General features: G+C 49.2%; 4 protein-coding genes across 4 annotated transcripts in view; 2 read left to right on the forward strand and 2 right to left on the reverse strand.

Moving 5' to 3' along the window:
* The first annotated feature begins 478 nt into the window (after window positions 1-478).
* Window positions 479-8,202, forward strand: nit2 (nitrilase family, member 2). Its single transcript, XM_056414743.1, has 10 exons — window positions 479-543; window positions 696-814; window positions 2,168-2,288; window positions 2,392-2,483; window positions 3,028-3,121; window positions 3,439-3,513; window positions 3,636-3,714; window positions 4,840-4,938; window positions 7,339-7,394; window positions 7,495-8,202. The coding sequence occupies exons 1-10, from the start codon at window positions 516-518 to the stop codon at window positions 7,581-7,583; spliced, it is 852 nt and encodes a 283-aa protein (XP_056270718.1). The 5' UTR covers window positions 479-515; the 3' UTR covers window positions 7,584-8,202.
* On the reverse strand, window positions 8,203-12,084 carry LOC130193909 (ICOS ligand-like). The gene is made up of 5 exons (XM_056414742.1): window positions 11,964-12,084; window positions 10,886-11,206; window positions 9,766-10,050; window positions 9,275-9,460; window positions 8,203-8,366 (listed from the first exon to the last, which is right to left on the reverse strand). The coding sequence occupies exons 1-5, from the start codon at window positions 12,082-12,084 to the stop codon at window positions 8,305-8,307; spliced, it is 975 nt and encodes a 324-aa protein (XP_056270717.1). The 3' UTR covers window positions 8,203-8,304.
* Window positions 12,085-14,186: 2,102 nt separating this feature from the next.
* On the forward strand, window positions 14,187-18,402 carry gtpbp6 (GTP binding protein 6 (putative)). Its single transcript, XM_056414741.1, has 10 exons — window positions 14,187-14,547; window positions 14,633-14,770; window positions 14,874-14,944; window positions 15,270-15,400; window positions 15,475-15,545; window positions 15,629-15,787; window positions 16,555-16,763; window positions 16,825-16,973; window positions 17,801-17,950; window positions 18,106-18,402. Exons 1-10 carry the CDS (start codon window positions 14,199-14,201, stop codon window positions 18,230-18,232), a joined length of 1,554 nt encoding a protein of 517 aa, XP_056270716.1. The 5' UTR covers window positions 14,187-14,198; the 3' UTR covers window positions 18,233-18,402.
* A 1,028-nt stretch (window positions 18,403-19,430) lies between these two features.
* The window catches only part of si:dkey-66a8.7 (PI-PLC X domain-containing protein 1), a 5,834-nt gene continuing 1,405 nt past the window's right edge, over window positions 19,431-23,859 (reverse strand). Inside the window, exons 2-6 of the mRNA XM_056415071.1 lie at window positions 22,704-22,840; window positions 22,414-22,542; window positions 22,186-22,341; window positions 21,929-22,109; window positions 19,431-19,969 (exon numbers count right to left, since the gene is read on the reverse strand). Coding sequence (XP_056271046.1) covers window positions 19,725-19,969; window positions 21,929-22,109; window positions 22,186-22,341; window positions 22,414-22,542; window positions 22,704-22,840 — 848 coding nt within the window. The 3' untranslated portion in view covers window positions 19,431-19,724. The remainder of the gene's footprint in view (window positions 19,970-21,928; window positions 22,110-22,185; window positions 22,342-22,413; window positions 22,543-22,703; window positions 22,841-23,859) is intronic.

Consider the following 23,859-nt stretch of genomic DNA (forward strand, 5'->3'; position numbering starts at 1 on the left):
TAATAAATTAATCGCTTTTGATATAAAAATAAATTATATTGATATCTTGTTTGGTAGTTGCACATTATCTAAAAGGGTTAACAAATAGTGGTATTTTTATTTGAAAGCATGTAAAAAATATTCCAAGTGGAAACCCCAAATAATACTGACGTCATATAATGAGTAAACCCTGCAAGCATCACGTGTGTTAATGTTTAGTCAAGTATGTTAACTTTAAACCACGTTGAAAGATGTGGCCTCTTCCGGTTTACGGACCGTCACAATAAAGGCTCTTAACTTTGTGTACGTTGTGTGTAAGTTGTGTGTACTACGTTGTGTGTAAATTGTGTGTAATCTCTAACAACGCGTCGTAGTGTGAATATAAGATATAGGAACACATTTCCAGGAGTTCATTATTATTGTTTTGTCTTATTTCGTTTTGTTTTACCGGACCCTCCTTTATGGTGCGCTCTTATTGTGAAGATCTAAAGGGGCATCCGGTTTCACGTTTCCTGTGAACTCTGGACTGCGCGTTCATGTCCTCTGCAGCTAAAGCCATGTCCAGTAAGTGTGTTATTAATGTGCCTTGTTATCATAACAATACTAATAACAATAGGCAGTTGTAACCGGATGTTGCTGTTGTAACCGGAAGTTGGTGTTTAACGTCGTTACAGGCGGTGAACTCCGCGTGTTGTTAAACTGAACTGTTTACCCAGAGTTCCGTCTGGCGGTGGTCCAGATGCGCGTGACCAGCGTCAAGGCAGAGAACCTGAGCAGAGCCCGGAAGCTGGTGAAGGAGGCGGCGGGAAAGGGCAGCCAGCTGGTTCTACTTCCGGTGAGGGGGAGGGGGGGGGGCAGGTCGTGACTCACCGTCTGTTATCACAACATGAGCTCAGCAGGAAACAGTTTACCACAAAAACAAAACAATGACCCCCCCCCCTCCTGTCTCCCCCTCTCTCTCTCTCTCTCTCCCCTGTCTCCCTCTCCCCCCCCCCTCTCTCTCTCTCCCCTGTCTCCTCTCCTGTCTCTCTCTCTCTCACCTGTCTCCCCTCTCTCCCCTGTCTCCCCTCTCTCACCTGTCTCCCCCCTCTCCCCTGTCTCCCCTCTCTCTCTCCCCTGTCTCCCCTCTCCCCTCCTGTCTCTCTCTCCCTGTCTCCTCTCTCTCTCTCTCTCCCTCTCTCTCTCTCCCCTGTCTCCCTCTCTCTCTCCCCTGTCTCCTCTCTCTCTCTCCCTGTCTCCTCTCTCCTGTCTCTCCTCTCTCTCCTCTCTCCTCTCTCTCCTCTCTCACCTGTCTCCTCTCTCTCCTCTCTCACCTGTCTCCTCTCTCTCACCTGTCTCCCCTCACCTGTCTCCCCTCTCTCACCCCTGTCTCACCTCTCTCCCTGTCTCCCCTCTCTCCCTGTCTCACCTGTCTCTCCTCTCTCTCCCTGTCTCCCTCTCCCCTGTCTCCTCTCTCTCTCTCTCTCCCCTGTCTCCCTCTCCCCCCTGTCTCCTCTCCCCTGTCTCCCTCTCTCTCCCTGTCCCTCTCCCCTGTCTCCCTCTCTCTCCCTGTCTCCCTCTCTCTCCCCTGTCTCCCTCTCTCTCTCTCCCCTGTCTCCCTCTCCCCTGTCTCCCCTCTCTCACCCCTCTCTCACCTGTCTCCCCCCTCACCTCTCTCCCCCCTGTCTCCTCTCTCTCCCCTGTCTCCTCTCTCTCCCTCTCTCTCTCTCTCCCCTGTCTCCCTCTCCCCCCCCCTGTCTCCCTCTCTCTCTCTCCCCTGTCTCCCCCCCTGTCTCCCTCTCTCTCTCTCTCCCCTGTCTCCCTCTCCCCCCCCTGTCTCCCTCTCTCTCTCCCCTGTCTCCCTCTCCCCCCCCCTGTCTCCCTCTCTCTCTCTCTCCCCTGTCTCCTCTCCCCTGTCTCCTCTCTCTCTCTCCCTGTCTCCTCTCCCCTGTCTCCTCTCTCCCCTCCTGTCTCCTCTCTCTCTCTCTCCTGTCTCCCTCTCCCCCTCCTGTCTCCCTCTCTCTCTCCCTGTCTCTCTCTCCCCCTGTCTCTCTCTCTCTCCCTGTCTCCTCTCCCCCTGTCTCTCTCTCTCTCTCCCTCCTGTCTCCCTCTCTCTCTCTCCCTGTCTCCTCTCCCCCCTGTCTCCTCTCTCCCCTGTCTCCCTCTCTCTCTCTCTCTCCCCTGTCTCTCTCTCCCCCCCCCCCAACAGGAGTGCTTTAACTCCCCCTATGGGACCAGTTTCTTCTCCCAGTACTCTGAGAGGATCCCAGGGGAATCTTCTGAGATGCTGTCGGAGACGGCCAGAGAGAACCAGGTGTACCTGGTGGGAGGTGTGTGTGTGTATTAATGTGTGTGTGTGTGTGTGTGTATGTATTAATGTGTGTGTGTGTGTGTGTGTGTATTAATGTGTTGATACAAGTGTGTGTGTCTCAGGGTCGATCCCGGAGGCGGGGGAGGGGGGCCGGCTCTACAACAGCTGTCTGGTGTTCGGTCCGGATGGAGAGCTGCTCCTCAAACACAGGAAGGTACTGGTCTCCTTCAGGGGTCTGGAGCTCCTTTACTCCTCATCGTCTCCTCCTGCTTCCTCCTCATCGTCTCCTCCTCTGCTCCTCTTGCTTCCTCCTCATCGTCTCCTCCTCTCCTCCTCCTGCTTCCTCCTCATCGTCTCCTCCTCTCCTCCTCCTGCTTCCTCCTCATCGTCTCCTCCTCATCGTCTCCTCCTCTCCTCCTCCTGCTTCCTCCTCATCGTCTCCTCCTCTCCTCCTCCTGCTTCCTCCTCATCCTCTGCTCCTCCTGCTTCCTCCTCATCGTCTCCTCCTCTCCTCCTCCTGCTTCCTCCTCATCGTCTCCTCCTCTCCTCCTCCTGCTTCCTCCTCATCGTCTCCTCCTCTCCTCCTCCTGCTTCCTCCTCGTCTCCTCCTCCTCTCCTCCTCTCCTCCTCCTGCTTCCTCCTCATCGTCTCCTCCTCTCCTCCTCCTTCTTCCTCCTCATCGTCTCCTCCTCTCCTCCTCCTGCTTCCTCCTCATCCTCTCCTCCTCCTGCTTCCTCCTCATCGTCTCCTCTTTACAGATCCACCTGTTTGACATCGACATCCCGGGGAAGATCCGCTTCCAGGAGTCTGAGACCCTGAGTCCTGGTAGTGGTCTGTCCATGTTCCAGACCCGTGAGTCCCCCCCCCCCCTCTCTCTCTCTCTCTCTCTCTGTCTCTCTCTCTGTCTCTCTGTCTCTCTGTCTCTCTCTCTCTCTCTGTCTCTCTCTCTGTCTGTCTGTCTCTCTCTCTCTCTATCTCTGTCTCTCTCTCTCTCTCTCTCTCTCTCTCTCTCTCTCTCTCTCTCTCTCTCTCTCTCTCTCTCTCTCTCTCTCTCTCTCTATCTCTGTCTCTCTCTCTCTCTCTCTCTATCTCTCTCTCTCTCTCTCCCTCTCTCCCTCCCCCTCTCTCTCCCTCCCGTTGACCCCTCCTCTCTTTGGCTCCTCCCACAGCGTTCTGTAAGGTCGGCGTGGGGATCTGCTACGACATGAGGTTTGCGGAGCTGGCTCAGCTCTACAGCAGGAGAGGTGAGGGGGTCTCTGGGGGTCCCTGGTCTGTGGGGGTCTCTGGGGGTCCCTGGTCTCTGGGGGGTCTCTGGTCTGTGGGGGTCTGTGGGGGTCCAGGGCGAGCTGACGGTCTGTGTCCCCAGGCTGTGAGCTGCTGGTCTACCCCGGGGCCTTCAACATGACCACGGGGCCGGCCCACTGGGAGCTGCTGCAGAGGGCCAGGTGAGGCGATGACGTCATCGCTCAGAAACGACGACACACAAGCATCAGCAATCAATACATCCTTTAAAACGAGAAAGACTGAAAGCATATTAAATATAATATTAATTCAAATGAATCGAGATTTAAATTAGTGCTGTGAAAAATAACGCGTTAACTCAGTTAATTAAATTACAGGTTTAACTAGTTTTTTTTTTTAACGCATGCGCAGAATGAGCTTCCAATCCGTCTGTTGTTGGTCGTCTCTCCAGCAGCGTGTCATTCTGTCTCTAGTGTCGCGTTAACCGCAGAGCTCGGATGCCGGCGTGCGCGCGCACATCGGGCCGAAAAAGTCACTTGCACCCCCCCCCCCCCTCAACAACTCTTCTCTCGGCTCGCGCGGCAGAGCTCGGATGCTGGCGCGCTCACTGGTGAGCAATGCAGGGCTCACGCATTTCGGTCTTAACTCACGCACTCCCGCCACACATCGTATTTCTCACGCAGAAAAAAACTCTCGGCTCTTTAATGTTTTAATGCAGGGGTGCTCAATATGTCGATCGCGGTCGCCGCAAAGTTCCGATGCCGGTCTGCGCGCATCGGGACGGAGCAAAGAAAATTCACTAGCCCCCCCCCCCCCCCCCGTCAACAACTCTTCTCGGAGCTCTTGCCTGTAAATGTATATATGTGATTAATCATGATTAATCCACAGAAACCTGTAATTAACCTGATTAAAAATGTTAATCGTTTCACAGCCCTAATTTAAATATATTAAAAACAATTAATTATTATAAATCCAAACCGATCTCTGAATCCTGATGAAATAAAGTTATAACACAACATTTAGTCAAATACACAGGAAATAAGTGAGTTAACTAAATAACAAACTAAACTGCATTGACTGGTTAAAATCTAACAAACACAAATATAAATATAAACAAAATTAAATATAAACAAAAATAAAGTAAACCTTCCTGTAAACACATCTTAAGGACTTGAATATAAAGTTTAATTCTTTAAATATCAAAATCATTATTTTTATTGTAAATCTGTCCTTGAGGTTTTATCTTTATGAAATAAGATGCATGTATTCCCTGCTTCCTCGAGGAGCCTGGTCAAGTGTCCTTCATCGTTCCCTCGTTCCCTCCTCAGGGCTCTGGACAACCAGCTGTACGTTGCCACGGCGTCGCCGGCCCGAGACGAGACGTCCTCCTACGTGGCCTGGGGCCACAGCAGCGTGGTTAGCCCCTGGTACGCCTCCTCTGTCCTCGTCTCCTCGCCTCCTCTGTCCTCGCCCCCTATATCATCGTCTCCTCTGTCCTCGTCTCGTTTTGAAAGTTGTTTAGAAGCCGTCTGTCGGGGAGTTCAAAGGTTAATCGAGGACGCTTTAGACCAGTGGTCCCCAAACTAAGGCCCGCGGGCCGAATTCGGCCCGCCTCCCCATTTGGACCGGCCCCCTGATCAATATCAGAGACGCGTTCCGAGTTATTATTGTGTTCACCTGGCCCGCTGCCGTTGAGATTACAGTGAGACGCGGAGAAAATGTGGAGTGGTGCTCTTCTTCGCAATAGAACATCTTTGATGGACGTGTCGCGTCTCGGCCAATCAGCTTCAGATGTCCACAGCGTTTGGGAAGTTAGGTTAGCTTGAATGTTAGTCCGCTACATCTGCTGCTGTCACGCTGCACGGTGTAGCGATGCTAACAAAGTACCCGTACGTTAAAAACGATGTGATTTAGCATATTGTTCGTATCGATACTTCATTAAAAGAGCGATCAGAGCTCACACGCTGCTCCGCTCCGTTAAATGCTGTCTGCACGCGCAGCGCTCACAGCGAGTGGCGCGCGCATCGCTCAGCCGTGATGCGCGCACACAGGTGCACAGGTGAGCACATTCTCACTAGCCCCCCCCCCCCCCCCCCGGCTGGCCCTCCAGCAGACAAGGCAAACGCTATGTGGCCCTCTTAGGAAAAAGTTTGGGGATCCCTGCTTTAGACTAAGGACGCGAGGAGAGGAGGCGAGGAAAGGAATCAAGAGAGGCCCGCGTCTGACTTTTATCGTGTGCAGTGAAGGCAACACGAGACTCAAAGATGAACAACAAACAAATACTTTGACTCAGTTTGACCCTTCGGCCACATCATAAATAAACATGTATACAGTATAAAGTACCTGGTGGTAGTATTCCTGAGGTACTTTATACTACATACATGTATATAGTCTAAAGTACCTGGTGGTAGTATTCCTGAGGTACTTTATACTACATACATGTATATAGTCTAAAGTACCTGGTGGTAGTATTCCTGAGGTACTTTATACTACATACATGTATATAGTCTAAAGTACCTGGTGGTAGTATTCCTGAGGTACTTTATACTACATACATGTATATAGTCTAAAGTACCTGGTGGTAGTATTCCTGAGGTACTTTATACTACATGTATATCTAAAGTACCTGGTGGTAGATTCCTGAGGTACTTTATACTACATACATGTATATAGTCTAAAGTACCTGGTAGTATTCCTGAGGTACTTTATACTACATACATGTATATAGTCTAAAGTACCTGGTGGTGGTATTCCTGAGGTACTATATACTACATACATGTATATAGTCTAAAGTACCTGGTGGTAGTATTCTGAGGTGCTTATACTACATACATGTATATAGTCTAAAGTACCTGGTGGTAGTATTCTGAGGTACTTTATACTACATACATGTATATAGTCTAAAGTACCTGGTGGTAGTATTCCTGAGGTACTTTATACTACATACATGTATATAGTCTAAAGTACCTGGTGGTAGTTCTGAGGTACTTTATACTACATACATGTATATAGTCTAAAGTACCTGGTGGTAGTATTCTGAGGTACTATACTACATACATGTATATAGTCTAAAGTACCTGGTAGTATTCCTGAGGTACTATACTACATACATGTATATAGTCTAAAGTACCTGGTGGTAGTATTCTGAGGTACTTTATACTACATACATGTATATAGTCTAAAGTACCTGGTGGTAGATTCTGAGGTGCTTTATACTACATACATGTATATAGTCCTAAAGTACCTGGTGGTAGTATTCTGAGGTACTATACTACATACATGTATATAGTCTAAAGTACCTGGTATGTTCTGAGGTAATTTACTACATACATGTATATAGTCTAAAGTACCTGGTAGTATTCCTGAGGATATACTACATACATGTATATAGTCTAAAGTACCTGGTGTATTCTGAGGTACTTTATACTACATACATGTATATAGTCTAAAGTACCTGGTGGTAGTATTCTGAGGTACTTTATACTACATACATGTATATAGTCTAAAGTACCTGGTGGTAGATTCTGAGGTGCTTTATACTACATACATGTATATAGTCTAAAGTACCTGGTGGTAGAGAGCTGAGGTACTTTATACTACATGTATATAGTCCAGTACCTGGTAGTATTCCTGAGGTACTTTATACTACATACATGTATATAGTCTAAAGTACCTGGTGGTAGTATTCCTGAGGTACTTTATACTACATACATGTATATAGTCTAAAGTACCTGGTGGTAGTATTCCTGAGGTACTTTATACTACATACATGTATATAGTCTAAAGTACCTGGTGGTAGTATTCCTGAGGACGGCGTGTCTCTTCAGGGGGGAGGTGATCTCGAAGGCCGGACCGGAGGAGGCCGTCATCTACGCCGACGTGGGTGAGTGCAGGAGGACGTCTGACATGAAGTTATGATATGGTTGTTATATTATTATATTGTTAGTTATATTGTAATATTCATGGCTCTGAACTGACCCCAGACCTGCAGTACCTGGCCGACATCCGGCAGCAGATCCCCGTCACGGCTCAGCGGCGCGACGACCTCTACGAGGTGACCTCCACGCAGTGACCTCTACGGTGACCTCTACGAGGTGACCCCCACGCAGTGACCTCTACGGTGACCTCCACGCAGTGACCTCTACGGTGGGATCTCTATGGTGACCTCTGTGCCGAAATGAGAAGTTGTTCAATAGATGTTACATTATGGTCTTTAAATAGTTGAAGAGGAACTTTTGTGTTTTATGGAACCGTTTCTATGATTTTATAACACTAATGAGGACATCAAGGTTTCAAAGCGCTCTTTTTTATATATAAATATATATATTTAAATATATCAAATATATATATTTTATACATTTATATATTTAAATATATATGTTATTTATATATATAAATATATAAGTATATAAGACTTAACTGATGAAGTTAAAACTGATTCCAGCTTCTTAAATTAATATTTTCCTCAGTGAACTTTTTGATTTTTTAGAAACACGATTTTTCACCCTTTATTAAAATGTTGAATATCAAATTAATGGATTATTAATCATAAAGAAATAATCATTACATCTTTTACTATTTTTGTAAATTAAAGTTTTTCATGATGTAGAAATATTTAAATCTTTGTTTTTGAACGATTGTTGATTTAAATAAACATAGTGTCCTGATGTAAATAAAAAATAAAGCCTGAAGTGTTTTGAGTCTTTATTGAAACATATTTATATTTAAATCTACATCCTCCGTTAAGCCCCGCCCCTCGATGATGACACTATTTACAGTCAGCGCTCGAGATTTCACACGTCGGTCTCCTTCCTCTCCAGCTTCACCTCTTCCTCCTCAGGCCTCCCCTTGTTTCCTGAACGAAGAGCAAACAGCATTTATTTATTTATTATTCTTTAAAGAAGAAATCCACTGCAACAATTCTCTTAATGTCTCAGGGGCTTAATTCTTATTCCTAATATCTTGTTCCTCATTACATTTATAACACGTCACATCTCAGTGATGGAAGCTAGACATGATGGTGAACTATATGTATATAAATACATACATATATAAATGTATATATATAAATATATTTATTTCTATATATACAGTATATATAGAAATAAATTTATTTATATAATACATATATATTAATACCTCTCATAAAGCTGCTCTGAGACGCTCGTCAACATGAACTGTATCCAAACTGAGGCTCGAGGCCCCTGAAGGGCCACCAGATGAAACATCTCTTCATTTGCTGAGCGTTACCATTCATTGATACTTTGTGTATTTAATATCCTTAAAGCCCTCGTGACCTTCTCTAACCTTGTGACCTCTGACCTTGTGACCTCATGACCTTCTCTCACCTTGTAACCTCTGACCTTGTGACCTTCTCTCACCTTGTAACCTCTGACCTTGTGACCTTCTCTAACCTTGTAACCTCTGACCTCGTGACCTTCTCTGACCTTGTAACCTTTGGCCTCTGACCTTGTGACCTTCTCTAACATTGTGACCTCTGACCTCGTGACCTTCTCTAACATTGTGACCTCTGACCTCGTGACCTTCTCTAACATTGTGACCTCTGACCTCGTGACCTTCTCTAACCTTGTGGCCTCTGACCTCATGACCTTCTCTAACCTTGTAACCTCTGACCTTGTGACCTTCTCTAACCTTGTAACCTATGACCTCGTGACCTTCTCTAACCTTGTGGCCTCTGACCTCATGACCTTCTCTAACCTTGTAACCTCTGACCTCGTGACCTTCTCTGACCTCATGACCCACCTCCTGTGTTCAGGTGCTTCTGGAACTCGCGCTTCTTCCTCTTGCTGACCCGGTCCAGGTGGATCTGGTACACGATCCCCACGGAGACCATGACCCCGACCACCGCGCACAGCACCGTGCTGAAGATCCACATGGCCTCCGAGGCCCTGCTGGTCACCACGGGGCCCCGCGTCACCTCCGCCAGGCCTGGAGAGAAGCAGAGGTCAGGGAGCACCGGGGGGTCGTGGGTTCAAACCCCAGAGGTCAGGGAGCACCGGGGGGTCGTGGATTCAAACCCCAGAGGTTAAGGAGCACCGGGGGGTCGTGGGTTCAAACCCCAGAGGTCAGGGAGCACCGGGGGGTCGTGGTTCAAACCCCAGAGGTCAGGGAGCACCGGGGGGTCGTGGGTTCAAACCCCAGAGGTTAAGGAGCACCGGGGGGTCGTGGGTTCAAACCCCAGAGGTTAAGGAGCACCGGGGGGTCGTGGGTTCAACCCCCGGACGGCCGCTCACCGTTGGTGGAGGTCAGGGTCTCGTTGGTGGTCGGGTTCCGGACCACACACGACACGCTGGCGCCGGCGGACACGTTGAGCGTGAGCCGGCTCGTGACGTTGTACAGCAGCGAGTCGGGCAGCACCGCGGCCCGGGTCCACACGGAGCCCTCTGGGGGGTCCTCGCCGCCGTCCAGGAGCCAGGAGACCGCCGGCTCGGGGAAGCCTCCGCCGGACTGGCACCAGAAGGCCGTCTGGCCCCCCGGAGGAGGCTCCTCCCTCCGCAGCAGGGGGGCGCTGAACCGGGCTGGAGGATCGATTACTTCAGTTTATTATTGATTTATTCATGTTGACTGAGGTCAAACCAGGAAAAGACTCAATAAGATGGAACTGTAGCTGTTATCGTATAAATATCCCCATAAAATCCCCTGCGGAAATTGCTTTCCATCTGTTGCACTTCCTGCTCCTGAGTCCGTCTCTCCCTCACGATGGTTTGGTATTGCTGAGGGTGAGTCGAGTGGAAAATTATGTCGCACTGTTTTGGCTCTGTTCGTGAATGGATAGTAACCATTTATGTTACACACGGTAACGGTCGCTGATACGATCCCGGTGTCCAGCTGTTGTGTGATTTGAACGGTCAAAGTTAACGTTTTGTGACGGTCTCATTGAGCCACTTTGGCGCCGTTTGTTTGGTCACATCCGGTCGCCCCGACGTATGTTTTCCTTGTATAAATGTTGTTTTGCTTGTATAGGAAGTGGAGGTGCAAAGACGGACCAGAAGGCAATAAGTGTGTTCTGTTGTCTTCTGCAGCATAAATAAATGCTGGGAAAATCCACCATCGGAGTCGGCTTCTTCTATGCCCATTTCACATCCGTTACATATATATATATATTTTAAAATATTATATCAAATATATATATGTATATATATTTAATTTTATACATACATATACTTATAAAAAAATACAAGAAATAAAAAAATACATATACACAAAAGATATATATATATACACAAACAAAAATGTATATATAAGAATACAAAAATAAATAGAAATGTATAGATATATATACATAGATAAATAAATTTTAAAAATAAAAATATATATATATAGACAATAAATGCTGCTCCCTAGGTGTCTGACCTGCGGTGCGGAGGCACACGCTGCACAGCTCGGCGCTCCGGTTCTCCGAGGTGGCGAGCAGCCGGTAGCGCTCGGCCCGCTCGGTGAGGACGACCGCCGGCAGCTGCAGGGACACGTCGCCACTCAGCGGGCCGTCCGGCGGCGTGGAGGCCCGGTTGATGCTCCACTCCTCCACCACGCCGTCGCCCCTCCACGTGGACCGCAGCACCACCTCCTCGCCTCGCCACCACTCCACGGACACGTTGGCGGAGGTCGTCATCTGGGGCTGGACGCAGGGCAGCGACACTGGCTGCCCCACGATACCCACAATGCAATTCTCCTCTGGGGATGGATGAGGGGGACGAGACGGTAACGTTTAGTGGAGAACAACGGAGAAAAAACAACTGACCGTAAAGCTACTACGAGGAACTGTTTAGTGGCGCCCCCTGTGGACGAGAGTGGTAGTGTCTAAACACCAGGGTCCCTTTAGGAAACAGGGCGCCCCCTGTGGACTAGAGTCTGAGGCCTGGTTCTGGTTCTCCCAGAGAGGAGAAGCTCTGCTCCTGGAGGAGGAGGAGGAGGAGGAGGAGACGACGATGACAATGCTGCTGCTGGTAGCTCTCTTCCCTCCGGACCTCCAAGCTCTGGGTCTGTCCACGGTGGACTGGTCTCTGCTGGAGTCTGAGCTGAAGGAGGTTCTGGTGTACCTGCATGATGTCATCTGGTTTCACCAGAACCAGAACCGGTGGCTCCGATGAAGATCTTCAAGGAGGACTCTCTAGAACCAGAGCATCTTCTCTCTGGTGGTCTGGTTAGAGGACCAGGACTACACTGAGACCAGGACTATGACGGTTCAGGACCAGGTAGAGGTCCCCACAGTATCTTGAAGCTCACGTGTGATACTTGTTCTTTACATTCAGAACCTGCTCAGTCCTCTAGTCCAGTCATCCTCATGGGACTTATGAACTTTATTGATCACCACTTATGAGACGTCATAATAATCTGATATATAACACATGACTGAATACTTTAACTGATTGAATACTTTAACTGTCTCAGTACTTTAGCTGCAGTCACGTGAACACATTCAGTATCTTACCCACACATGCGCAGAGACGCAGGAGCCCGAGCAGCAGTGCGCAGCTCCAGAGAGCCGCTGCGTGCGCAGTCTGTGCGCCAGAGACGCCCAAAGTACCCAAAGAGCCGCAACACGGACCCATCGCTCCCGAGACCACGGCCCTTCCTCCTCTTCCTCTTCTCCCCTTTCTTCCTCTTCCCCTCCTCGGCTGCGGCTCAGACGCGCACAGCTCGTTCCTCCTGGATGACGTCACCGCCGGTCATGTTGCGGCTCGTTGAGGAATGTTCACTTTTTAGAGGGATGAGAAGAAGAGTGAAGGAATCCCTTTAAAGTAGACCCGAACCCTCTAGTTCCCCTCTGTGGACCTCCTGTCGGGGGCCGCTCCGGAGCTGCTGTCCTCTCACCTGTTGGACCCGTTCTCAGGTGGGACACGCCCTCGCGACGTGACGTCATCGCAACTACAGGGTCTGTCCGGGCCTGTTGAAGAGAGAGAGTTTTAAAGGGAGTCTGGTGCTCGTGAGCAATGCCACTTCTGGCCACAAGGGTCCGCCACAACACGACTCATCACAATCAGACGTGTGTGTTGAGATGCGTTCCTCCTCCGTGTGGCCAGGTGAGTGGTGCACCTGAGACGGTATTAAGACATACATTCATCAATATGCTGAAAGTCCTGAAGAACATGCAGATCCCCGAACGGCTGATGACTGACGTTAAAACTAAAATATTATTCAAGTGTCAAGTTTAAATTAATAGAGGAAAGATGTGCGAGACGTGTGTAAGTAAGAACACGTAATCAGTGGAGCCAGTGGGTTTATAACACTGATAAAGTTATGGTAGAAACTTAAAATAAATAATAACGAAAATATAGAAATAATTTATTATTATTAGGGCTGTCAATCCATTAAAAAAATTAACTAATTAATCGCACATTTTGAAATTCATTAATCGCGATTAAAAGTTTTTTTTCCTTCTATTTAAAGACCAAACTTCACACAGAGCTGTGTGTTCAAAGAGGCTCCTACCTATAAAGTGCAGCGAGGAATTTAATATTGTGGATGATAAATTGTTTCTTCAGTGAAACATCCAGATTAGTAAAAAAAAAAAGTATATTGAGACCCCATTGGTCCTGTCATCTTTACCACTGAACAGCAGAACCAGTGGCCTTGGTGACTGACTGACATTCACATATGTCACGTTCACCCTCTGGAGGCTGGGGCTCATGTCTCCATTTTACAAACAAAATGTAAATTCACCTTTTAAAGTCTTTTGCATGTGACACACCCCCACGTGTTATACATCAAACATTCCAGAACAATCTCAGCTCTATTCAATGAGGCTCAGTTGTCCTGGCGCCGTGTTCTCTGCTCTCTGACTGACAGGCTGCTAATGAGCCTCACCTGTGAGGTGGGAGGTCCTTTGTGATTTACTGAGTGTTCATTGGTTGTTTTCCCCCCAAAATGTTGCCAGACAAACGGATTGACCAATCACGGTGAAGGTTTCGTGTGGAGAGTTCTTTCCGCGCCGCGTCCCCCGACACGTCGCCCCTCCGTTCCTCTGTGTATCAGAGGGGGAGACGGGAGGAAGGAGAGCAGGAGGAAACCCGACTGATTCATCCACGAGTTAAACTGATTTCTGCTCCTTATTTTCGCGGAGAAATAATTTTTTAAATAACGGAAACAGTGTTAAACCGTACTGCCGCGGTTTGACACTCAGAGGAGTGTAAAAACTTCAAGGCACACCGGAAGTAAACAAAGTTGCGTTAATTGCGTTAAAATATTTGAGTGCGTTAACGCGGCCAAATTAATCGCCCTAATTATTATTATTATAAAAATAATATATATATAAACATATATACTTCCAAACAAATATTAATATAGTACTAATTCATTCAATTTAGTTGTAATACATTAATCCACCGCGACCCGACCCCGGATAAGACTGAAAATGAATGTTTTTAATAGATATAAATACACACATACCTAAATAAAATATATAACACCATTATTATTATATTTCTCTAAATAAAAAGTACCAAATAAGGGGGGATTTATATCAATTTAAACAGAAGTATATAAATAGTCATCGGTTGGACCAGCAGAGATAACACGTAACCCGGACGCTAGGGGGCGCTGTCCTCCCCACAGGCTGCTTGCTGCTCTTCAGTGAGCGAGAAGAAGAACACGTCCACGGTGCGCATGCGCGGCGGTTCTCTTCCTAAAGCATGACAACAACAACACCGCGGACCGCCACAGCAGCATGACGCTGAGGAGGCTCCTCTCCTCGGGGCGCCGCGCGCACACCTGTCTGACGTCACTGGCTACCTGCGGCGGGTTCCCCCGCGCGCCCCCTGCGCGTGCGCTCAGAGCCGCGTCTCCCTGCCTACCAAGGGCATTCACGCTGTCCGCGTGCACGTGGAGGGACACGGACGACCTCGGTGGGGGCGCCGGTCTGCACGAGGAAGATGAGGATGACGATGACGTCATCGATGACAGCGAGGTGGAGGAGCTGTTTCGCGCGCACGCGCCCGCAGGTCAGCAGCAGCACCGAGTGTTCGTGGTTCACCCCGATGTGAAGTGGGGGAGCCGGAAGCAGCACCTGACCACAGGTAGGTCGCACACCGGCCTCCAGGTGCGTGCACGTGTGTGTGTGCGCGCGTGCGTGCGCATCGCTCTCACCGTGGCGTCCCGCAGCGGAGCTGATGATGGCGGAGGCCGTGGGGCTCGTGAACGCGCTGGACGGCTGGAGGGTGGTGGAGCAGCTCATCATGTCCACCAAGACACCAGAGAAGAAGAAGATCTTCGGCAAAGGAAACTTCCAGACGCTGACAGGTCAGCCGTGCACGAGCACGTGCACGAGCACGTGCACGAGCACGTGCACGAGCACGTGCAGATCGATTGTTTGATAGGTTATTGATTGTGTTTCTCTCTGCAGATAAGATCAGACAGACGGCCGGAGTCACGGCGGTGTTTGTGAATGTGGAGCGACTGAGTCCTCCATCGGAGGTGAAGACACCTCCCTCTGCTCCTCCCTCTGCTCCTCCCTCTGCACCTCCCTCTGCTCCTCCCTCTGCACCTCCCTCTGCTCCTCCCTCTGCACCTCCCTCTGCACCTCCCTCTGGCTCCTCCCTCTGCTCCTCCCTTTTTATGTGTTAGGGGTCAGGTTTAGGGGTCAGGGGTCATCCCAGACCCACACGTGGTCCCGATGTCGTCGTTTTGAAGCCTCTAGTTTTGCTTCTTGTTCGTCGCCATCTTGTTTTTTGCAACCGGTGAACAGGAAGTGACCTCATCCCAAGGTTAACCGTGACTCCGCCTCTTCCCTCCGCCTCAGAGGGAGTTCGAGGAGGCCTGGGGGGTGAAGGTCCTGGACCGGTACTCCGTGGTCCTCCACATCTTCCGCTGCAACGCCCGAACCCGCGAGGCCAAGCTGCAGGTCTCTCTGGCCGAGATCCCGTTGCTACGGTGACCGCCACACGCCTCACGTGTGTTTGTTTGTTTGTTTGTTTGTTTGTCTGACCGTCTCCGTCTGGCTGCAGGTCTCGTATCAGGAGTGAAATGGCCGACTTGGACCAGCAGGGCGGGGGGGCGAGGTACATCGGAGGCTCAGGTAACTCCACCGCACCCCCCACGAACGCACGCGTCCGATTGGCCGCCCGGCCCTGATCCCCGCTCGCTGATTGGTTCGTGCAGGCGAGACACAGACGGAGGTGCGGCAGCGGCTGCTGAGGGAGCGCGAGATGAAGATCCGCTCGGCGCTGGAGACGCTGAGCAGGAAGCGGCGGCTGCTGAGCAGGAAGCGGCGCCGCAAGGAGCTGCCCACGGCGTCCGTGCTGGGCTACACCAACTGTGGTCCGCTCGCGGTTATATATTATATATTATATTTAGACACTAAGACAAGCCATAATGTCACGGGAGACATGTTGAGATTTATTACACAACAGGAATAAGTATCAATTTAAAATGTTTTTAAAGTATTAATTTGAAATGTTTTAAAAGTATTAATTTAAAATGTTTTTAAAGTATTAATTTAAAATGTTTTTAAAGTATTAATTTAAAATGTTTTTAAAGTATTAATTTAAAATGTTCTTAAAGTATTAATTTAAAATGTTTTTAAAGTATTAATTTAAAATGTTTTTAAAGTATTAATTTAAAACTTTTAAGAAGTATTAATTCAATTAATTTCTCTAAACGCTGCAGTATCAGAGATTTCCTCTTTTTAAACTTAATTTAGTCAACAACAACAAGACAGAACAACAGTCATCACGACGAGTCCTAAATGTCACGCAGCGCCCTCTAGTGGACGATAAAGATATCTGTTAAAAAAGGGTTTTTCATTTAAAATTTGCAAAAATGTCTTATTTTGAGTTTCATTTTTCTAACAGGACTTTAGCTGATTAACTAAAATATTTATATATAGGAAAATATATATATATTCTAAACATATATTTGATATAATATATATATACACAATATAAATATATATTATATATAGAAGTAAATATTCATTTATTTATTTATTTATTATCATCATCAACTGTCTTTGACTTCATTCTTCTGTCGTGGTGATTTTCATAAACATGATGAAATGAGAGTCTGTTCTCCCCGTTTCCGTCCAGGCAAGACGACGCTGATCAAGGCGCTGACGGGCGACGGCGCCCTGCAGCCGCGGGACCAGCTGTTCGCCACGCTGGACGTCACGGTGCACGCCGGCCGGCTGCCCAGTCACATGACCATCCTCTACGTGGACACCATCGGCTTCCTGTCGCAGCTGCCCCACCGCCTCATCGACTCCTTCTCCGCCACGCTGGAGGACATCAAACACTCGGTGAGCGAGGAGGAGGAGGAGGAGGAGGAGGAGGTGTTGACGCGTCTGGTGGTCTCTGCAGGATCTGCTGATCCACGTCCGAGACATCAGCCACCCGGAGACGGAGAACCAGAAGGCCAACGTGCTGAAGGTCCTGGGCGCCATGCGGGTCCCCGAGCGGCTGCTGCTCTCCATGATAGAAGTCCACAACAAAACGGACCTGGTGCCTGAGTAAGACCTTTTTTCTTAAAGGGCCGGCGTCACTTCTGCACACGGCCAGGAGGCGGAGTCCGCCATGTTTCATGATACCTGTAGCAGGAAGAGGATCGGCCGTGTTTCCAGTGACTGATTCACTTTATGAACTGCTGCTGCTCTTCAACTATGTTTATTTATATCTCAATTCTGATTCTACATGTTTTTAAAGCAGTTCGTCATGTTGGTCAAAGTAGATCCTGAAGACACTTCGAGCCACAGGGCCACGCACTTGGAAAGGGGGAGGGGCTTAGCTGAGGGGTATTTGTTTAGTTGCAATCTGCATCTTCACCACTAGAGGTCCCTAAAGTACACGCTGCCCCTTTAAGGGAGGAGCAGCCTGGGACCTCCAGATGGAGGAAAACGTTCCAGCTGGTGGAGAGATTCAGTCTCAAATAACACGGGGTCTTCATGGTCCTCATGGTCCTCGTAGTCCTCTTGGTCCTCGTAGTCCTCTTGGTCCTCGGGGTCTTCGTGGTCCTCGTGGTCTTTGTAGTCCTCGTGGTCTTCGTAGTCCTCGTGGTCTTCGTAGTCCTCGTGGTCTTCGTAGTCTTCGTGGTCTTCGTAGTCCTCGTGGTCTTCGTAGTCTTCGTGGTCCTCGTGATCTTAGTGGTCCTCGTGGTCCTCGTGGTCTTCGTAGTCCTCGTGGTCCTCGTGATCTTAGTGGTCCTCGTGGTCTTTGTAGTCTTCGTGGTCTTCGTGGTCCTCTTGGTCCTCGTGGTCCTCGTGGTCTTCGTGGTCCTCGTGGTCCTCGTGGTCCTCGGGGTCCTCCCAGATTGATTGCGGTCCTGGTTCCCGTCCTGCAGCCTCCCCCCCCCGGGCGGCGCTCTGGCCGTCTCGGCGCTGCGGTGCCGCGGTCTGGAGGCGCTGACGGCGGCGGTGGAGGAACGGATCCTGGCGTCAACCGGGAAACGCTCACTGGACCTCAGCGTGGACCTCCGCTCGGCTGGCTTGAGGTGAGCCCGTCCTCCTCCTGCTCCTGCTCCTCTTCCTCCTCTTCCTCCTCCTGCTCCTCTTCCTCCTCCTCTTCCTCCTGCTCCTCCTCCTCCTCCTGCTCCTCCTCCTCCTCCTCCTGTGGTCTGTTGACGTGGAACAAGATGGCGTCTCCCAGCTGGCTCTACAGGGAGGCGGCCGTGCAGCGCGTGGAGGTGGACGCCGACGCCGGCTCGGCCGTGGTCACGGTCATCATCGGCGCCGCCGCGTACGGACGCTACAGGAAGCTGTTCCCGGGGAGCTGACGGAGGACGAGGGCGCCACACAACAACAACAACAACAACAACAACAACAACGCCTGATCCCTTCTGAGCGTGTGCAGCGCTAACGAGTGTAACGTTAGCCGGAGTTAGCTCAGCCGTAGCGACGTGATTGTGCTTTTTCCCACGCTGAATAAATTATTTAACAGAAACTCTCTGGATGTGTTTGTGATTGTTTGTGAAGCAAAACAACAAAACAACAAAACCACGAAAGACGAATAAAAGAGTTTTGATTATTAGAATATTTTATTCTGTATAAAAACATTGTTGTGAACACGTGACACATCACAGCTGCAGACACACAGGCTCGTGGTGGTAGTTGTGTGTCTCTTTGTGGTGGTTGTGTGTCTCGTGGTGGTAGTTGTGTGTCTTTGTGGTAGTGTGTGTCTGTGGTAGTTGTGTGTCTCTGTGGTAGTTGTGTGTCGTGGTGGTAGTTGTGTGTCTCTGTGGTAGTTGTGTGTCTCTGTGGTAGTTGTGTGTCTCGTGGTGGTAGTTGTGTGTCTGTGGTAGTTGTGTGTCTCGTGGTGGTAGTTGTGTGTCTCGTGGTGGTAGTTGTGTCTGTGGTAGTGTGTGTCTCTGTGGTAGTTGTGTGTCTCGTGGTGGTAGTGTGTGTCTCTGTGGTAGTTGTGTGTCTCGTGGTGGTAGTTGTGTCTCTTTGTGGTAGTGTGTCTCTGTGGTAGTTGTGTGTCTCGTGGTGGTAGTTGTGTGTCTTTGTGGTAGTGTGTGTCTCGTGGTGGTAGTTGTGTGTCTTTGTGGTAGTGTGTGTCTCGTGGTGGTAGTTGTGTGTCTTTGTGGTAGTTGTGTGTCTCTTTGTGGTAGTGTGTGTCTCGTGGTAGTGTGTCTCGTGGTGGTAGTTGTGTGTCTTTGTGGTAGTTGTGTGTCTTTGTGGTAGTTGTGTCTCTGTGGTAGTGTGTGTCTCGTGGTGGTAGTGTGTGTCTCTTTGTGGTAGTTGTGTGTCTCGTGGTGGTAGTTGTGTGTCTCTTTGTGGTAGTTGTGTGTCTCTGTGGTAGTTGTGTGTCTTTGTGGTAGTTGTGTGTCTCGTGGTGGTAGTTGTGTGTCTCTGTGGTAGTTGTGTGTCTCTGTGGTAGTTGTGTGTCTCTTTGTGGTAGTGTGTGTCTCTTTAGGTAGTGTGTCTCTGTGGTAGTTGTGTGTCTTGCAGTGTGTGTCCTTGTAGTAGTGTGTGTCTCTTTGTGGTAGTGTGTGTCTCTTTGTGGTAGTTGTGTGTCTTTGTGGTAGTTGTGTGTCTCTTTGTGGTAGTGTGTGTCTCTGTGGTAGTTGTGTGTCTCTTTGTGGTAGTGTGTGTCTCTTTGTGGTAGTTGTGTGTCTCTTTGTGGTAGTGTGTGTCTCTGTGGTAGTTGTGTGTCTCTTTGTGGTAGTTGTGTGTCTCTTTGTGGTAATGCATCTTTTGTTTGCATCTCTCGTTGGTAGTTTTGATCTCTTTGTAGTTTCGCCTCTTTGTAGTTTTGCCTCTTTGTAGTTAGTGTTTCCTGCGCAGCAGTTTGTGGTTCAGGGCGATGACCAGCGGGCAGAGAGGAAGTGGCCCCACGAAGTCCCCCGCGATGATGTTCAGGCCCTCGGGCTTGGCCCCCGGCTCCTGCTCCTCCAGCCACGTCCTCAGAGCCTCCCAATTCCTGAAGGTCAGCGAACGCAGCGTCTCCTTCGGGTGCCGGGCGACGTAGAGCCGGTCGGTGGTGAGGTTGAGGCCGGCCACGAAGAAGCCCTCTGACAGACGCACAACAGACACACATCAGAAACACAACAGACACACAACAGACTCATATCAGAAACACAACAGACTCACATCAGACACACAACAGACACACATCAGACACACAACAAACACACAACAGACTCACATCAGACACACAACAGACACACAACAAACACAACAGACTCACAAGAGACACACATCAAAAACACAACAGACTCACAACAGAAACACAACACTCACATCAGACACACAACAGACACACAACAAACACACAACAGACTCACAAGAGACACACAAGAGACACACATCAAAAACACAACAGACTCACAACAGACTCACATCAGAAACACAACAGACTCACATCAGACACACAACAGACTCACATCAGACACACAACAAACACACAACAGACTCACATCAGAAACACAATAGACTCACATCAGACACACAACAAACACACAACAGACACACATCAAAACACAACAGACTCACACAACAGACACAACAGACTCACAACAGACTCACATCAGATGCACAACAGACTCTCAACAGAAACACAACAGACACACAACAGACTCACATCAGAAACACAACAGACACACATCAGAAACACAACAGACTCACAACAGACTCACATCAGATGCACAACAGACTCACAACAGACACACATCAAAAACACAACAGACTCACAACAGACTCACATCAGAAACACAACAGACTCACAACAGACTCACATCAAAAACACAACAGACTCACAACAGAAACACAACTGACACATCAGAAACACAACAGACTCACAACAGACACACAACAGACTCACAACAGACACACAACAGACTCACATCAGAAACACAACAGACTCACATCAGACACACAACAAACACACAACAGACTCACAAGAGACACACAAGAGACACACATCAAAAACACAACAGACTCACAACAGAAACACAACAGACACACAACAGACTCACAACAGACTCACATCAGAAACACAACAGATGCACAACAGACTCACAACAGAAACACAACATACTCACAACAGACTCACAAGAGACACACAAGAGACACACATCAAAAACACAACAGACTCACATCAGAAACACAACAGATGCACAACAGACACACAACAGACTCACAACAGAAACACAACAGACACACAACAGACTCACAACAGACTCACATCAGAAACACAACAGATGCACAACAGACTCACATCAGAAACACAACAGACTCACAACAGAAACACAACAGACACACAACAGACTCACAACAGACACACAACAGACACACAACAGACTCACAACAGACACACAACAGACTCACATCAGAAACACAACAGACTCACAACAGACTCACATCAGAAACACAACAGACTCACAACAGAAACACAACAGACACACAACAGACACACAACAGACACAACAGACACACAACAGACACACAACAGACACACAACAGACACACAACAGACACAACATACACACAACAGACACACAACAGACACACAACAGACACAACAGACACACAACAGACACACAACAGACACAACAGACACACAACAGACACAACAGACACACAACAGACACACAACAGACACACAACAGACACACAACAGACACACAACAGACACAACAGACACACAACAGACACACAACAGACACACAACAGACACACAACAGACACACAACAGACACACAACAGACACACAACAGACACACAACAGACACACAACAGACTCACAACAGACACAACAGACACACAACAGACTCACATCAGAAACACAACAGACTCACAACAGACTCACAACAGACACACAACAGACTCACAACAGACTCACAACAGACACACATCAGAAACACAACAGACTCACATCAGAAACACAACAGACACACAACAGACTCACAACAGACACACAACAGACACACAACAGACGCACAGCGTCAGAGGCGCCTCCTGAGGGGACTCACCTGGCCGGCCCAGCTGCTTGTTCCAGTCCAGGTAGCCGGTGACCCCGCTGGCCGTGGGCTGGTTGGCCCACCAGTACGGGATGGGGGGCCACAGCTCCTCGTGGCCCTCTGCCGCCTGGGAGTCGTAGGACAGCACCACCTGGTGGCCGGAGGCCCACAGGCGGCGCAGCGTCAGGGCTCCCTGCGAGGACACGAGGGCCACGTTAGGCCACGCCCCCTGACCGGGACCCACCGGGCCCTCCGGTGAGCGGACTCACCTGCTGGGGGCAGAGCCGGGCCCCGAACAGCCTCTTCAGGGACCGGATGAAGGAGCGGTGCAGCCTGAGGTCCAGGCCCTCAAAGTGGCTGCAGGCCAGGATGACGACCTCCTTGGGGTGAGCCTCCAGCCACAGGGCCACGGCCTGCAGGGTCTCCTGGGGGGGGGGGGGGGGCAATGTGAAGGGACTGGGCTTTTATTGTGAAAGGAGAGGAAGCAGAGGACTCACCAGAACCATCAGGTGAGTGAAGATGATGTGAGTGAAGTACAAGTCGCTGGTCGGGTCTTTGGGTTTGTGAGCAACACGAAGATCAAAGAACCGGATCCCCATCGAGAGCTGCTCCTCTATGGACTTATCCTGAGGAGGAGGAGGAGGAGGAGGAGAAGGAGGAGGGGGGGAGGAGGAGGAGAGGGAGGAGGAGGGGAGGAGGAGGAGGGGGAGGAGGAGGAGGAGGAAAGGGGAAGGAGGAAGACTTGAGTCATCCTGTCTTTGTCCTGTAGGGGTCCTCACTCACTCACCTGCGTGGTGGCCCACCTGAAGATGGCCGGCCGCGTGACGCAGGAGAAGAGGCCGTCCAGCAGCCTGAAGACCTCCGACTCCGAGGGAACGAGAGGAGAAGAGATGTCCAGACAGAAGCTCATCGCGTCATGACTCCCTGAGGAGCACACACACACACACTCTCTGAACTAGAGGAACACACACACACACACACACTGAACTAGAGGAACACACACACACACACACACTCTGAACTAGAGGAACACACACACACACACACACTCTGAACTAGAGGAACACACACACACACACTCTGAACTAGAGGAACACACACACACACACTGAACTAGAGGAACACACACACACACACACACTCTGAACTAGAGGAACACACACACACACACACTGAACTAGAGGAACACACACACACACACACACTGAACTAGAGGAACACACACACACACACTGAACTAGAGGAACACACACACACACACACACTGAACTAGAGGAACACACACACACACACACTCTGAACTAGAGGAACACACACACACACACACACACTGAACTAGAGGAACACACACACACACACTGAACTAGAGGAACACACACACACACACACACACTGAACTAGAGGAACACACACACACACACACACTGAACTAGAGGAACACACACACACACACACACACTCTGAACTAGAGGAACACACACACACACACTGAACTAGAGGAACACACACACACACACACACTCTCTGAACTAGAGGAACACACACACACACACACTGAACTAGAGGAACACACACACACACACTGAACTACAGGAACACACACACACACACACTGAACTAGAGGAACACACACACACACACACACTGAACTAGAGGAACACACACACACACACACACTGAACTAGAGGAACACACACACACACACTGAACTAGAGGAACACACACACACACACACACTGAACTAGAGGAACACACACACACACTGAACTACAGGAACACACACACACACACACACACTGAACTAGAGGAACACACACACACACACACTGAACTAGAGGAACACACACACACACACACACTGAACTAGAGGAACACACACACACACACTCTGAACTAGAGGAACACACACACACACACACACTGAACTAGAGGAACACACACAC

This window comes from Pseudoliparis swirei, chromosome 5 (genome assembly GCF_029220125.1).
Source record: "Pseudoliparis swirei isolate HS2019 ecotype Mariana Trench chromosome 5, NWPU_hadal_v1, whole genome shotgun sequence".
NCBI classification, from domain to species: domain Eukaryota; kingdom Metazoa; phylum Chordata; class Actinopteri; order Perciformes; family Liparidae; genus Pseudoliparis; species Pseudoliparis swirei.